This window comes from Oryctolagus cuniculus, chromosome 3 (assembly GCF_964237555.1).
Source record: "Oryctolagus cuniculus chromosome 3, mOryCun1.1, whole genome shotgun sequence".
Lineage (NCBI taxonomy): Eukaryota > Metazoa > Chordata > Mammalia > Lagomorpha > Leporidae > Oryctolagus > Oryctolagus cuniculus.
Genome location: NC_091434.1, coordinates 88,581,784 through 88,599,631, shown reverse-complemented (window position 1 = coordinate 88,599,631; position 17,848 = coordinate 88,581,784). Strand labels below are relative to the sequence as shown.

The 17,848-nt window shown below is 37.9% G+C and overlaps 1 protein-coding gene across 1 annotated transcript in view; it reads right to left on the bottom strand.

Moving 5' to 3' along the window:
* The window catches only part of LOC127491530 (coiled-coil domain-containing protein 66-like), a 189,644-nt gene that overhangs the window by 87,614 nt on the left and 84,182 nt on the right, over positions 1-17,848 (bottom strand). The window contains 1 exon segment of the mRNA XM_070069881.1: positions 8,939-9,036. Coding sequence (XP_069925982.1) covers positions 8,939-9,036 — 98 coding nt within the window.

Sequence of the window (17,848 nt, the reverse complement as noted above, 5' to 3'; positions counted from 1 at the left end):
TTAGTCACTTCCGAAGTTCATACTGAACAATATATCAACTGTAGATTTGGATACATTTGAGTTTAAGGAGTATTATAAGACTGAATCTGTAAAATCATTTCAACAGTGGACCCGGTACAACCAAGACTTAGGGTGCTATCTGATACTGAAATAGTAGAAGTATCCTTAGGCTCAGAGAAAATAAACAGACTGCTTAGAATTTCTAGAAGGACAGTCACAAACAAAGCCTTAACACTATAACTAATCCTTCAATGCACAGATGACGTTACACACCAAAAAGCATCAAGAACTTCTGGGGAACCATGACCTCACTCAACTAAAGGGCAAAATAAGGAGTCAGAAATCAACTGTCTAGGAACTGAGATTTCCAAACACTCATATGAATATTTCAAAATAGCTTTTTTACAGAAACTCAGTGAAAAGTCGAGAGAACTCAGATAAATTATTCAATGTTCTAACAGAGAGACTGTAGAGAGATGGAAGTAATTAAAACAGAATTCCTTTAACTGAGAAGTTTATAAAGAAGAATTTAAAATGTGATTGAAGGCTTATAGCAGAATAGATCAAACAGAGGAGAGAATCCATGAACTTGAAGACAGGCTATTGAAAACACATAGTTGGAGAAAAAAGAAAAAAGAATCAAGATGAATAAAGAAAGCTTATGGGAAACATGAAGTATCCTGAAAAAATCCTGTGTCTGAGTTACTGGGATACAAGAGGAACTTGAGGGACTTGATTCAAAGGAGGTAGGATGCATACTCAGAGGAATAATGACAGAAAACTTCTGAATCCTAGAGAAAAATACAACTATTCAAGTACAACCAGGTTACCCTTCAGATTCAACCCAATCAAATCTATCCCGAGACATGCTATAGCCAAACTCTGCAAGGTTAAAAGGTGAGAGGATTCTGAAAGTTGTAAGAGAAAACAGCCAAGAACACACAAATGGGTCCCAATTACTGCAGACTTCTCAACAGAAACCTCAAAGGCCAGGAGGCAGTGGGATGAGAGTTTTATAGTACTGAGGGAAAAAAATGTTGCCAGCCAAAAATATGTTCAGCAAAATGCTTCTTCATATATTAGGAAGAGATTAAATCACTCCCAGACAAACTCTGGAAGAATTTGTCACCACCAGAGCTTCACTATAAGAAATGCTAAAAGGAGTCCTTTAAATTGAGACACTAACAAGTATAAAGAAAATATTAGAATGTCGAAAATTCACTATCAAGTGTAATTATAACAACAAATTCAGAATGTTCTAATATTGTAAAATGGTCTGTAAATCACTACTGTGAAGACCAAAAAATTATAATTACAACAAAAATGTTAAGGTATAGGCAATATAGAAAGAGGTCAAGTGTACATCAAAAATTGAAAATATGGAGGTGAATGAAGCAGCCATTTGGGAAGTGAACCAGTAGTCAGATGATCTTTCTGTCTGTGATATTTCTGAAACTGCCTTTTCTAATAAGTAAATAAATGCATCATGAAAACATTTGCACCAACTCTAACGATGGTTTGTAACGAAGGCTGTGCTTTCAATAAGTTTTTATACATGGTTTATGAGGGTTCAATATACGTGGATCAGAAAGGGTAATTCAACGGAAGCGTTCCTGAGCTCTCTCTGGAATTGGTGAAGGCTTACCAAAGGCAAGGACGTATACTTATTTAGTGATTCTAAACATAATGATGCAAAGCACTGAAGTCTGAACTGAAACAGAAATCTTTGAAACAAACCAAAAATTTCAATGGTTTTCCAGTTTCCTTGCCTTTAAAATATGAATTCATTCTTTATGTTCTACTGCTGTGAACTACGGATTAAGTGACTTGATATGTTATAAAAATGTAATAGTATATCAGAAGGATTTTGATTCCATATTCTTCTGAAGTCTTCTTTTTCTTTTTTCTTTAAACACAGTGTTCATTTCTCATTGCTTTCCACATTGGAGGACCATCCTCTGAATGATTAAATTTTCCCTGTGCATGTCAAGTGTGTGAAATGTGTGGATAGGAATAAGAATTTGTGATTAATAGATAGCACATTTATATGAGATATCAAAATTTGCAAACAGTCTGAGAAATACAACTTATTGAGATTTACGCTTATCTGCGAGTGGTGGTAATGTTAAGAAGCAGGAACTAGGGGCTGGCACTGTGGTGTAGCAGGTAAAGCTACGCCGGCAGTGCCAGCATCCCATATGGGCGTACGGGCTGTTTCACTTCCAACTCAACTCTTTCCTGTGGCCTGGGAAAGCAGTAGAAGATGGCCCCAGCTCTTCGGGCCCTGCGCCCACGTGGGAGACCCGGAAGAAGTTCCTGGCTCCTGGCTTCAGATTGGCCCAGCTCTGGCTGTGTGGCCATTTGTAGAGTGAACTAGTGGATGGAAGACCTTTCTCTCTCTCTGCCTTTGCCTCTGTATAACTCTACCTTCCAAACAAATAAATAAAACAAAACAAAAAAAGAATAAAAAAAAGCAGCAACTCCACCATTGTTCCCTGCTATCACTGTCTTCAGGCTGCCTCCTTTGCTAAATATTTTAAGTAAAAGTTCCTTTTTAAGTGAGGTTGTTTTTTAACTAATGATTGCAATAAATAATATTTGTTCCAAAACAGAATACTCAAAGAAAAAAATCAAGAAAAAGAGTGTGTAAAATCCATACAACTTAGAATCAGTTTTATATTTGACAATGGACAATAATCCTTATCTTACTGTCTTTTGTTTTTTAACAAGTACAGTGAATTCTGGCAATGTTTCTTGGACTTGGGATGACAATAAGCTTTCAAAATGTTTATTTGGCACTAATTATAATTAAGACATATTGAGAAAATAATCAGTCCAAAGCCTCAAAAATGCCACTCTTTGACTCAGTAAGTGCATTCTAACCTAAGAACATAATTACAGTAGTCTAAATAATGCAAAAATAGACAAACATTTTTGTTTGATGATGTTTATAGTGACTGACCATTATAAAGTACTTACTATAGAACAGCAACTGTGACAAATATTTGAAATCTATTATATAATTATCAATGCAATTCTGATGTACTATTATTATTTCTACTTTATTGATAAAAGGGATAGTGTAAGAAAGTGATGAAATTAATTAATTTATGACTACACAACTTGGTAAGTGGTGAAACTGGGACTGAGACCTACATATGTATTGGAGTGGACATTTGTAACAGTGGTCGATGCCTCTTGTGATGCCCACATCCCTTTGAGCAGTGCCTGGTCTGAGTTCCGGTTTTTCCACTTAAGATCTGGTTTGCTGCAAAGAGCACTCTGGGTGGCAACATATGACAGTTCAAGTTCTTGGACCCCTGCCGCTCCATGTGACAGACCTAGATTTAATTCTGGGCTCCAAATTTCAACCTGCCTTAGCCCAGGTTTGGCAGGCATTTGATTAGTAAACCAGGAGATGGAAAATACCTCTTTCTCTCTTTCCATATGTCTGTACTTTCAAATTAAGAATCCATAACTTCTTTATTGCTATTTTAAAAACTTTAAAATGTGTGCAGTATACTTTTTTTTAAAGGTTTATTTTAATTATTTGAAAGACAGTGTTAGAGAGAGAGAGAGAGAGAGAGAGAGAGAGGTCTTCTATCTGCTGGTTTACTCCCCAGATGGTTGCAACAGCCAGAGCTGCACTAATCTGAAGCCAGGAGCCAGAATCTTCCTCTGGGTCTCCCACGCAGGTGCAGAGGCCCAAGAACTCAGGCCATCTTCCACTGCCTTCCCAGGCCATAGCAGAGAGCTGATTGGAAGAGGAGCAGCCTGGATTAGAACTGGTGCCCATATGGGATGCCAGGGCTTCAGGTCAGGGCTTTAACCCATTGTGCCACAGTGCCGGCTCTGTGCAATATACTTTTATTTATTTTTAACTGACATGTTAAAATTGAATATCTTTATGGATACAATATGATGTTTTGGTATAAATATACATTGTGGAGTGATAGATCAAACTATTTAACACATGCATTACCTTACAAACTTATTTTGTGTGTGTGTGTGTGTGTGTGTGTAGTAAGATTACTTGGAATTACTCTCCAAACAATTTTTGAGTATGCACTATATTAGCTATAGTCACTATAATGTATAATAGATCTTTTGAACTTATTCCTCCTGTTTAACTGAAATTTTTGCATCCATTGACCAATATCTTCCCCATTCTTCCCACTCCAGCCTCTGGAAACCACCATTTTAATCTATCTTTAAATCAATTCCTTTAGATTCTATATAAAAGTAAGATCCTTTGATATTTGGTATTTTTCTTTCTGTGCCTGGCTTATCCACTTCACATAATTGCTTCAAGTTCATCTGTATTGCTCTAAATGATAGGATTTCCTTCTTGTCACAGGCTGGGTAATGTTCTGTTGTGTATTCTGTGGATACTAAAGAACCCGTAATTGTTATTCATTCATCTGATTCTGTAACTGTTGATCTAGTGATGGACACTTATTTTGATTCTTATTTATCATGAATAATACCATCTTTAATTAAAAATGGATGTGAAGATATCTCTTCAACATACTGATTTTATTTTATTTGGATAAATCTCAAGTAGAAGGATCAATGGATCATATCGTGGTGGAATGAGAAGGCTGTGCCAAGATGGCGCTGGTGAGCAAGCATCACTTACTCAGGAAATAGCTTTGGAACCCACCTGGCAAAGGAGCCTGCCTGGCAGCAGGCAGTGATTGGTTAGGGCATAAACCGCCCCTTGATCAGATTGGCTGCCTCAGCTATATAAGCTGCTGCACCAACTGAAATAAATGAGTCTGTGAGCTGCTCACCTCTGGCCCCCTTTCACTCAACTCCCTGTTTCTGTGTCGTGACTCCACACTTCTTACCCCTACCATGTTTCTCTCAGAACAAATGCACAGCAACATCATATGTTAGTTATCTTTGATTTTTTGAGGAACCTCCATACTGTTTTCCACAATGACTATACTAATTAACAATCTCACCACTAGTGTGCATAGACTTCCATTTTTCCACACCATCACCACACATTTTGTATTTTTTCTTTTTGATAATAATGATTATAAATAAAAGGAAGTGATATCTCATTGTGGTTTTGATTTGTGTGTCCCTGATGATTAGCTATGTTAAACACTTTCACATGTACCTATTAACCATTTGCAAGTCTTCTTTGGAGATATACTTATTAATGGCCTTTACCTACTTTTAAATAAGGTAATTTTGGGGCCAGTGCTGTGGCATAGCAGGTAAAGCCGCTGCCTGCAGTGCCAGTATTCCATATGGGTGTCAGTTTGAGACCTGGATGCTCCATTTCGGATCCAGCTCTCTGCTATGACCTGAGAAAGCAGTGGAATATGGCCCAATCTTTGGGCCCCTGCACCCACGTGGGAGACCGTGAAGAAGCTCCTGGCTCCTGGCTTCAGATTGGCACAGCTCCGGCCATTGCAGCCAGTTGGGGAGTGAACCAGCAGATGGAAGACCTTTGTCTCTCTCTCTCTCTCAGCCTCTCCTCTCTTTATGTAACTCTGACTTTCAAATAAAATAAATAATTCTTTAAAAAAATAAATAAGGTGATTTTTTACTAATTTGATTGAATTCCTTTTATACTAACCCCTTATCAGATATAAGGTTTGCAAATTTATTCTCCCATTCCGTAGATTATGTCTTCACTCAGTAGATTGTTTAATTTGCTAATTAGAAGCTTTTTAGTTTGATTCAATCTACTTGTATGTTTTCGCTTTTGTTTCCTGTTCTTTCAGAGACATATAAAAAAATTACCAAAACCCATGTGAAGGAGCTTTCTCCCCTAGTCTTTCTTATTATACTCTCTTGATGAATTGGCCCCTTTATCATAATATAATGACCTTTTATGTTTCTTTTGATAGTTTTTTTTCTTAAAGTCCATTTCGTCTGATATAAGTAAGGCTACTCCTATTCTCCTTCCTTTTTTTTTAACCATTTGCATAGAATTTCTTTCCCTGTTCCTTCACTTTTAGCTCATGTGTGTCTGTAAAGCTGAGTCTCTCTAAGTATGATATTGCTGGATTTTTTAAAATATGTACATCCTCTGTATCTTTTGATTGGAGAATTTAATCCATTTAGATTAAAAGTATTATTGATGGGTAATTTTATTGCCATTTTGTTAGTTGTTTTCTGATTGGTTTATAGTTCATTTCTTCCTTTCTTCTCTTTCTTTCTTTGTGATTTAGTTTTTTTCTTTCTAGTGGTATGTTTTATTTGTGTGTATCTTTGAGTGCTAGAAGGTTTTTGCTTTATGGTTACCATAAAACTTACACAAAAGGTCTTAGAACAGCTTATTTTAAGCTGATTATAATGTAACGTCAACTGCATATAAAACCCCATTACTTCTCCCCCTCCATTTTCATTATTGATGTCACAACTTAAATCCTTTTGTATCATGTATCCATTAATAAATTAGCTATAGGTAATGTCAATACTTTTGTCTTTTAACTTCTATACTGAAATTAAAAGTGAGCTATGTACCACGATTGCAATTTTGGAGTATTTTGTATTTGTATTTTTACATGCTGACAAACCAATCATAAGTTGAAAATATCATAAGCTGAAAATGCATTTAATATACTTAACTTAGCAAATATTACCTTAGTTTAAGCCTACCTTAAATGTGCTTGGAATACTTATGTGTCAGCCTCCAGTTGGGCAAAACCATCTAACACAAAGCCTGTTTTATAAAATGTTGTATCATGTGATTTATTGAACTGAAAGTGAAAAACAACATGATTGTATGAGTACAGGAGACAAAGGTAGGAATCGTGTAGACATAGTAGGATGGAACAACACAATACAAAACAGCAAAAAATGTTTTGCTAATTGTTTACTATTGTGTTCTTATGGCTGACTGGGTGTTAATATTTTTTGCTCCTGACAAGTAGCAAGAGAACAGCAGGCCACACAGTACTACCCTAAGAAAATATCACAATTCATAATTTGAAGATTTATATTGAATGTATATCACTTTTACATCATCATAAAGTCAAAAACAATTGTAAGTCAAAGCATTATAAGGTAAGCCCATCTATATATACTTATCTTTAATGGTAAGTTTTATATTGTCATATGGTTTCATGTTACTAATTAGCATCCTTTCTTTTTTTAAATTTGTTTATTTTAAATTTATTTATTTTTAAAATTTATTTATTGATTTGAAAGCATAGTTACAGAGAGAGAAAGGCAGAGGCACAGAGAGAGAGAAAGGTCTTCCATCCTCTGGTTCACTCCCCAGCTGGCCACAAGGGCCAGGGCTGTGCTGATCCAAAGCCAGGAGTCAGGAGCTTCTTTGAATCTCCCATGTGGGTGCAGGGGCCCAAGGACTTGGGCCATAGCAGACAGGTGGATCAGAACTGGAGCAGCCAGATCTCTAACCGGCACCCGTATGGGATGCTGGCACTGCAGACAGCAGCTTTGCCTGCTGCATCACAACACCAGCCCCGATTTTAACTTGAATAACTCCTTTTACCATATCTTGTTAAGGCAGGTTTAGTGGTAACTAATTTCCTTAGCTTTTGTTTGTTGAAGTCTTTATCTCTCCTCCACTTCTTAAGAACAGTTTTGTTTGATGTATATTCTTGGTTTGCAGGGTTTTTCTTTCCTTTCAGCACTTTAAATATATTGTTCCACTCTCTCTGGCCTGTAAGTTCTCTATGGATAAGCATGTTGCTACCTTCATATGGATTTCCTTGTTTTTCTCTTACTCCTTCCAAAATTCTCTTTTTCATTGAATTTTGATTATTTTTTTGTTTCTGTATAACCTACTTTCGATTGATTAAGTTTGAGGTTTTTTGAGTGTCATGAACCTGGATATCCATAGGTCTCCAAAGATTTGGAATTTTTAATAATTTTTTTTCTTTAAAAAAGATTTTCTACTTTCTTCCTATTCTGTTACTACCATAAAGTATACAGTTGTTTCGTTGAGGATGTCCCATAAATAGCAAAGACTTTCTCCACTCTTTTTCATTCCTCTTTTTTCTCCTCTGATTAATTTCAAATGACATGTCTTTGAGTTCACAAATTCTTTTTCTGCTTGATCAAGTCTGTTGTTCATGCCCTCTTTTGCATTTTTCATTCATTGTATTTTTGAACTCTGTAGTTACTTATCAAAAATATTTATTTATTTGAGAAGAAGTTACAGAAAAAGAGAGAGACTGAGAACAAGCTTCCATCCATTGGTTTACTCCCCAGTGAACATAAATGGCCACAACCACCAGGCTGGTCCAAGCCAAAGCCAAGAGCCAGGAACTCCTTCAGGGTTTCCCAAATGTGTGGTAGGGGCCTGAGTACTGAGTTCATCTTCTGCTCCCTTTTCAGGTGTATTAGCGTGCAGTTGGATGGGAAGTGGAACAGCTGGGACTTGAACAGGTGCTGTGATAAGGGATGCCTGTGTTGTGGGTGGTGGCTTAATCTGCTGCTCTAAATACTGGTCCCAATTTCTCTAATTTCTGTTTGATTTTTTAAAAATTATTTCGCTGTTGAAACTTTAATTTCCTTTATGAAATTAAAAAAAATTTTGTTGAATTGTTTGTTATTTTCTCTTGTCATTTACTGAGGTCCCTTAGGACAACTATTTTGAATTCTGTGTCAGGCAATCCATAGCTCTCCATTTCTTAAGATGACTTACTGGAAAATACTATGTTGCTTTGGCAGTATATATATTTCCTTAATTTTTTTGGTGTCCATTGAAACCTTGCACTATAGTGTTTGCATTTAAAGAAAAAGTCACCTTTTTCAGTATTTCTCAATTGACTTATAGAAAGACATTCACAAATTAGCACAGCAAAGAATTCCAGGGGTCTCTCGAACCTTTTCTATTAATACATTCATTCTTGTTCCCTTTAGAGAAAGTCTTAGGATTGGGTGACTTCTCACAATCCCACAAAGCTAGGCCAGATCTGGAGAGCTTTCTATTTGTTTTCCTTACTTGAAGTGTTCAATGTTAGGTGCCTTTGCTAAATCCAGCCAAGTTGACCCTGCTGTCTGCATGCGCTCATGCAGTCTGCAGAGGATTGTGCGGGTTGTCTGCAAGGATGTATGTGGAACACTGACTAAGATGGAAGGCGCATATAGAATGCTGGATGGATGCGTGAGCTTTGAGGGGATATCCACAAGTGATGCATCCTGTGAGGTTCATGAGTGAGTCTCTTTCTGGTATCCTCAAACGGTTATTAAAAACTGGGCCTCTCTTTTGAATGTTGCACCCCAATTAATGTGAGTGAATGCCCCTTTTCCGTGCTCATAGTTGACTTCTGACTATCCATTTGTATTAATCCCCTCAGTGCCCTGGGTCTCTCTGTAGGCCAAAGAAGTTTCTCTGGGCCCAGAGCTATGCTGTGTTTGGGAGAAGGGTGATGAGGGAGGTGATACTGTCCTTCTTACCGTCCTAAATGTATTTACTCTTGGATTATTTTTGCTGCAATGAGATCATGAGACCTCTTGGCAGCACTCTTGGGCCCCCATAATGGTGCTGCCTTCCACTGGTTCTTGTCAATGGGTATGTCTGTGGGTGGAGTGAGGGATAAAAAGTCCTATTCTGCCATCTTGTTGACATCACTTCCAGGGAGAGTATAGTTTCTGATTCTTTATTTTACCTCTACACGGTAGCTTGTAGTTTGATACTTTGTGTATGGTAAGTGTTCATTAATGGTTGTATATTTGAACTATTATTCCGTAAGTAAACTTTTCATCATTAACAGTGACAAAAATAAAGAGTCCCACTTTGAATCATTAATAATAAGTAAAATGAAAGCTTTCATATAATTTAATGTTTTCATACTTTTGACATACATGAACCCATTGCCCTGAATTTGGTTTGCTTCTTGGGAGAGATAGCATGATATGGGTCACTGGGTCTGGTCCTTAGATCAACAACATCAGCATCATTCAGATTTGAGAACTTAGTAATGCAAATTCTTGCTTCTTAGCCCAGATTGATGAATCGCAAGCTCAGATGAGGTTCAAAAATCTGTTTTAGTAAGTCCTCTGTGTGATTCTCAGGCCTGCTAACGTCTGAATGCTGCTAGTGTAGAGGAATAATATGATTTTGGTGAGAAGAGCTGAATTCTATTCCTGGTCCACATCTGCTTTTGTGAATTTGTGCAGATTATTCAATGTCTTTACATATGCGTGTATTTATTTGCAAAATTAATAATAATAATACAATTTCTTGGATTTGCCATACAGAGTATCTCAGATATTTGCCAAGAGTCTGACCCAAAGTGAGCATCTAGAAATAGTAGGCATTGCCGTAGGATGTTTCATCCCAATAAATCTAGCTTACAGCCCTCCACAAATGCCAAATATTCCTACATATATCTCATGAAACTCCTCAGTCAATGCACAATTCTAGGTTAGGATTCAGAAATAATAGTTATTACAGCTTTCTTATTTGAAATAGTGTCTCTGATACAATTAGCTCTTTGCAACTAGAGAAGCTGTGATATTGTGTTGTTAAGCACTGAACAAATATTCCTCTTCATAGCGTATCAGTGAATAGCACTGCTACATCTTATAGGTGCACAGACTCAGCATTTAAAGTAAATAAGCCATTCCCAGGGATATATTAGACAGTTGTAAGTGATGAATATAATTGCACTCTCTCGATAAAGAATATCTTAATTTTGCCAGCATGACCGATAGGAAAAACTATACTGAATACTCACCTTCTAGTTGGCTCCTCTGTTACAAAAAAAAAAAAAAAAAATCTTTTGTGTGCTGTGCTAAATGACTGATGGGAAAAAGGTTAAAAAAAATGTTTTGGAACGGACTGCTTCCTTGGCAGGCTTCCTGGGCTATTATACTATTATGGAGCTGAACTTTCCCTAGGGCATTAATTACCCAAAATGACCACCTGGAGGCTGGGTAGATTTCCCCCTTTGTTCAGGGTCTCTGGTTGCACAGCTCTATGATAAAAATTTCACCATCTGTGATAACCACCAGTGGCCAGCCGCAGCAAGGTAGTAAAATCAAAACATTCCCCTTCCACTTTACCCTGTGTAGGTGAGATGAAGACTCAGCAAACAGCAAAGGTCATTAAATTCAGTTTAGGCTTCTGAAGTTTAGATGTTTGTTTTCGTCAATAAAATAAATGCTTAAATCTAAAGCCATCTACAGGGGCAGAAGCAATGGAGCATTGACTTATAAGCCTCTAGATACTGTTAGCTTCTTGCCATTGCATACATTCCTAATGAAAGCAAGAAAAATTAACGTGGTGAGTGTTCCCTATTGCCCATTTAAAATACATGTGTATTCTGGCCTACATGTCTAATGATATTTCTCATGTAAGATTAACCTTTCTGTATGTTTACAGTCTCTGTCGAGCATGTGAATAATATTGCACTTATATTGAGCCTGAATTATAGGTTTGCATTTGCTAAGCAGAGGATATTGTCTGCACTAAATGACTTTTTAAAGAGTTTCCTAATGAGCAGTGGTGTTCAATATGTTGAGAGCCGTGAGCACCACATGTATCAAAGTGCTAGCTATTAAAATAGGTTGCCTTAATTAAATGGAATTAAATTATCTTTAAAGGAGCCATTTGACTTTATCCAAAAAAAAAAAAAAAACCACATTATATTGATAGGAAGGGGAAGTCAGACTCACCGCAGGTGGTAAAGAAGTGATTGGAGAGATCAATTAAAGTTTCCAATTTTCTTCTCTCTCTTTCCTCAGTCACCTGATTCATTTGCTTTCAAGTTGACAACAACATAGATCGCTCATCTTCATGCTGACTGTGGCTTTTTCTCAAGATTGTAATCTGCCTTTGGCTTTTTTGACTTCACAAACAACCCAAGTCACTCCATTACTTTGAATGTACACAGTGCCATTCCATATAGATAACTGTAAATATTTTAAGCATGAATTCTTTTGCTTTTTTTGTGTGTTTTAACAGCTATGTAAATTAATCTTCCACACATGCAAAAGGAAATAAAAATAAAAGAGGGAAAGACTTAAAAGAGAGAGAGAGAGAGGGAGAGAGAGAGAAAGCAAGCCTTGGGACTAGTGCTGTGGCATAGTAGGTTAAGCATCTGCCTGCGGCACCAGCATCCCATATGGGCACCAGTTCCTGTCCTGACTACTGCTCTTCTGACCCAGCTCTCTGTTAATGGCCTAGGAAAGGAGTGGAAGATGGCTCAAGTGCTTGGGTTCTTGCACCTATATGGGAGACCCAGAAGAAGCTCCCGGCTCCTGGCTTTGGATTGGCCTAGCTCTACCATTGTGGCCATTTGGGGAGTGAACCAGCAGATGAAAGACCTCTGTCTCTGTCTCTCCTTCTCTTTGTCTGTAACACTGTCTCTCAAATAAATAAATAAATAAATCTTATTAAAAAAAAAAAAAAAGAGAGAGAGAACCAGTAGTGAAAGCAAGTAAAATCTGCATGCTATTATAGAGTCTGCTATTACATAATTCCATGAAAATGTCCTTCCAAAATGGAAGACATTTACTATTACAGTATTTATTGAAGATGAATGATGAATGACTTCTTATTAAACTAACTGCTTTTGGCTGCTGGTTCCTGCACCACCACTGTGGTTATAAAAAGAGTAGCCATGTATGATTGTAAGGCATCCAAACAAGGCCTGTTATTTTGTGGGCTAGTGTATTGCTCTATTATTATCTATCTCCCAAGTTGAATAAGAATACACATATAATCTAGGAGGTGCTATCTATATGACATCCCAACTAAAATAATATTGAACAATGGGAGAAAGTTTTATAATTTGATAACTATTATTTTTATTATTAAAATACCAAATTTTTTAAAGAACAAGGTGAGATTTATCTCATTGTTGTGCATTAATCAACTTACCATGAGTAGTGGGTAAATCCTAAATAATCGGTAGTTGGAAATCTTCCACAAATTATATTTTATGCTTATAAAGGAATATTTATATTTATTGTTAAAACCTTGGAAAACAGATAAAACAAAGAAATAACAGAACCATAATGTTACCATCTAAAAGTAACCTCTGATATATTCATTTTTAGGTCCTTTTTATATATCATTTCTATATTTTAAAAATAATAGTGTCGCATTTCATCAGGGCAGCCTTCCCACTATCTTCATTCTGATCAGACCAGTGGCTTCCCCCAGGAGATGCATGTCTCCCTCACTTCTTTGCTTCACCTTACTAGACACAGCTATTTAAGGTTCTGCCCACCCCTCTCAATGAGATTTCTAAGTGAGAGAAATCATGTCTAATTCCTCTTTATCACCTTGACACCCAGTGCCCTGCATCGACAGACACTAAGCCATGGCATGTTCGGATATAGTTCTCTATTGTACTTTTTCACTTAATATCATGAAATTGTCTCAGATCCCTAAATGCCTTCAGACTTGCTGGTTTTTGAGGCATGTTTTTCTATCACACTGCTATACCATAAATTCTTTTGTGTTGTTAGATAATCAGCTCCCCTCCTTTTTTGCTATTATAAAAAATAGTGTGTGACTGCAAAAAAGTTAGTATAGCAGAACAGTTTAAGCTATAAATTTTAAAATTAAAAAGTAGGGGGTATTTAAAAATGGAAGGTATGTTAGAAGGCATCTTTTAATTAAATTTCCTAGCTGTAATGGCATATGCTTAAGGATAAAAGGAAAAAATAAGTGCTATTATCTTTTGTGATATTTGTTGATATATTTAAGTATATGTAAAGAGAGAGAAAGAGAGACAAAATATAGTAAATATTTAATACTTGGTGAATCTGATTAATTGGGCAAAGGACCTGAATAAACATTTCTCTATAGAAGATACACAAATAACTAATTATCGTAGAAATGCAAATCAACACCACATTGAGCTAGCTCATCACACCTGTTAGAATGGCTACTATCAAAAAGATAAAAGATACCAGGAGTTGGTAAACTTGTGGAGAAATGATGACTCTATCTTCTATTACAGCCTAGTGATAGCAAAAATAAGTTTACAAAGGAGTCAGAACCTTAATTGCCATTTTAGTGCAGCCACTGAGTTTGCCTGTAGAGTATTCTCAAACGGTGACACCCAAGAAGGAGCAAGAACCCAGGGAGCTCCTCTTAATTCTGCTGCTTGAAGGTCTGGTCCGTCCTGAATGTTCTGAGCTGTGTAACAGGTACTTTGATGCAGAGGGAAAACAGAAAGTTGTTTTTTCTAGGTAAGACATCACTTTGGGTATGGGATTATGACTTTGGGTGTTTGGTAGGGAGAATTCTTAGACTTATCATGTCATATCTTCCTCTGAAAAGTGCCAAGTGGCCATTTTATATTCTGTATGAGAAGTTATCAATTTCTTTTTATCTTTTTTTTCCCTTCTTAACCCTCTCCTCCATCCATTTCCTCTATGCTAGAGACGAGTTGTAGCATAGGCTGGGAGGCTTTCTTTGAGTGTCCTCCCACAGTGAGAATGAATGGGGTGCTTCTGTCACCGAGGCTGGCATTGACCAAACTTTGCTGCGGGATGCCTTCCACCTACACTGTGCCACATGTTCTCTCAGTGTGGTCTCCTCACAACGTGCAGTGACATTTTAGCCACCACCCATTAAAAGAGCCCTTTCTCTAATGTTTTCTTGGTTCTCTCTCCTTTGAAATGACTCTCTCGGTTGAGAGACTGAGATTGAGATTTTACGCTGGAAACTTACATATTTTAATTTGGTGTGTTTTCCTTTAAAAAAGTATGGGCCAACGTGTTCTTAATATAGACCCTGGACTTTCAGATATAATTCAATTCCTAGTTTTGTCTCTGTTGTGCACATAAGCATGTGCAAGGAATGTTTTTGTTTATTTATGTTATGATTTTCCAAAGCCATTTATAGTGCACCAGCTTCTATGTTAAGACTTTTACATATTTTTTAGAAAATTGAATCCCCATTGTAACTTTAGGATTTAGGTGTCATTATCATTCCTATTTTCCTGATGGGGAAATTTAGGCTTATAAATGTTATGTTAATTACCCAAAGAAGTTTATAAAATTTGCATATGGGAGTACTAACAGTCAAGGGTGGGCAATAATTGGCAGAGCTAAGTACAAAATGAAAATGTGGGTCCTTTGTTCATAAGAGAGACACAGACTTTTCCTATTCTTTTGGGCACACTTTCTCTCTCTCTCTCTCTCTCTCTCTCTAGCTGTCAACACGTTTTTTAAATTTGCTGTTGAATTGCCCTTGCTTGGGTAGAAGGACATTCAAATGGCACATGCAGTTTCTAACAGATGCATAGAGCCAGGAGCCTCACCCTGAGACTTCTTGCACAGGGCATGCAAACATAACCTAGACCTCCTCTGCCCGGGCTCATCCAGGGACACAAAACACAGTGGTACTAGACAGGGATAGCTGTGTGAGACTTGGGGTACAAGAGGAAGAAGGAACAGCAGCTCAGAACCTGTCGCAAGGAGACAGGGGCACTTTGGGAGGGAGGACTGTACCTGAGCTGAGGCACCAAGTTTCTGGTGTGCATGCTGTATCCTTACAAGAGTCTAATGTGGGGGAAAAAGCCTAAACCTGCCTTTTAGGCAATCCATGCCATTGCAGGCTTTACTTTACTGGTCATTATGCTTCTGATTAAATTTTTTGTCCTGCATATTATTGTCTGTATGAATGCCTGCAAAATGAATAGAGCTGATGTATCATGACTATTGCTGCCCTCTTTTAAAAATGTCTTTCTTTTCTGGTGACCTGGAAACTTTCTTAGCCACTTAGTTAGGTTTTCTTGAATCAATGCTTAATCGTGACCATGTTGTTCTAAGCCTCAGACAGCATCCACCCTGGGACTTGATAGTTAAATGCCCCAAGAAGACCAGGGTTCTCTGTTTGGAGTGGAGTCTGACTCCTAGCCCCAGCTCACTCTGCTGTTATAATTTAATGACAAATTTCTCTATTAAGTCTGTGTTCAAATTACATCTGAGGAAAGAAAAGCAAATCCACCACCGGATCTGCACGTTTCCCATTACCCTTAATAAAACATATTCCACAGCATGGAGTGACATTTTTAAAGAACAGATCTTTCAGCAGCCTGTCTCGCTGCCATTGTGCATAGCTGAAGCCTGCCAGGTCACAAAGGGAGATGCTGGGGAAGTGGATTAATATGTAAACCAACCTAGGCGCCTTCAAAGGATGAATTCTGAGGCATACTTTGTAAATTCATTTCATTTTGAGAGCATTTGGGCCCGGAAATTAATTTGTATTCATAAAGCTTCCCCTTTTTCCTCTTTAGAAAATGACAGGCATTGTTCTTCTGGAAAAGTTTGTTTTTCACAATGTGGCACATTAATTCTGTGGAATAAATATTTGTAACTGAAGCATTCTATAGACAATTATGGATAGAAATCAAATGTATTTTCCACAAACATACAGAGTCTCCTAGTTCTCAAGTGGTGCCTGCCTTAGAAATGCAATGGATGGAGTCTGCTGTGTGTGGGTTTTCCCCCCCTCAGGAATGCACTGAAATTCATATATGTAAAACTTGCTTATTTCTGCATGATATGAATAAAGCACTCAATTTCTGAACAAATTGCCGCAGCTAAAGTGTTGGGGTTTACTCACAGTTCTGTCCTGATCACAGCAGTTCTCTTTTTTCTTTCTTTTTTTTTTTGATAGGCAGAGTTAGAGAAAAAGAGAGACAGAGAGAAAGGTCTTCCTTCCATTGGTTCACCCCCTAAATGGCTGCTACGGCCGACGCGCTGTGCCAGTCCGAAGCCAGGAGCCAGGTGCTTCCTCCTGGTCTCCCATGCGGGTGCAGGGCCCAAGGACCTGGGCCATCCTCCTCTGCCCTCCTGGGCTACAGCAGAGAGCTGGACTGGAAGAGGAGCAACCAGGACAGAATCCGGCACCCCAACCCAGGGTGCCAGCGCCACAGGCAGAGGATTAGCCTAGTGAGCCACGGCGCCAGTTGATCACAGCGGTTTTCTACATCAGGTGAGAGCCAGTATTACAGAGCTTAGTGGATTTGAACTTGCCTCCTTCAGGGCAGGAATCTGAGGTAGTCTGATATCTTTGTGGCAGCCTCAATTGCGTATTGCTCCAATAACTGTAGTTCTTTCCTAGAGTGTGACAAGCATTGTCTTGCATCCACAAATATTCAGGTCACCATTACAAACATGGTGGGATGAGTGTGATGATACATTTTCAGTTTAGGTCCCACCTGATGCAGTGTCAAGAAGAAATATGGAGATGGTGGGTCAAGAATACATCAACTGGTGATTCCCCACCAGTATCCCTGCCCTTCTGAAGACTATTGTCTTCTGAAGGGAAGAGTTCATTAAAAAAAAGTAAGTTTCACACACTGTGCATTTTCTTTTTAAAATATGAAATAAGATGCCCAGATTAGGCCGGGAGGATAAAGGATGCATTTGATTACATTATGGGCGCACAGGCTTTGTGGGTACAATAAATCAGCTTTATTGTTCTCCTCTCTATAGCACCTACTGTTATGAAGACAATATTTCTACAGATTTCAAAACATGCCATTGGCTAGAAAAATTCGCATCACTATTGTTTCAATAAAGAAGGTATTAAGTCAGTGATTGGAGTTGGTGTCTATCCTTTTTCCTTCCTACCTATGCAGAAGTAGAAGCTAAGCTCCAAAAGACAGCACTAGAAGGCAGTGACAATGTCCTAGGAATGATGTTGAGAATCAAGCTGCACTTCTGAGAAAGCACTGGGAGCTCTTGGCTTCTGTACACTGCTGAGCTGGAGTCATTTCTAAAATTTTCGCTAACCCATCTACTAACTAAACCAAATAAATAAGGTTTTACCTGCTCTAATGCTTCAGACACATAAAAACATGTAAGTCATGACAAAGATACACACTGGGGATGCATAGTACTCCTCTGGTTGTCAGCGTCTCTGGTTTGAATCCTGACA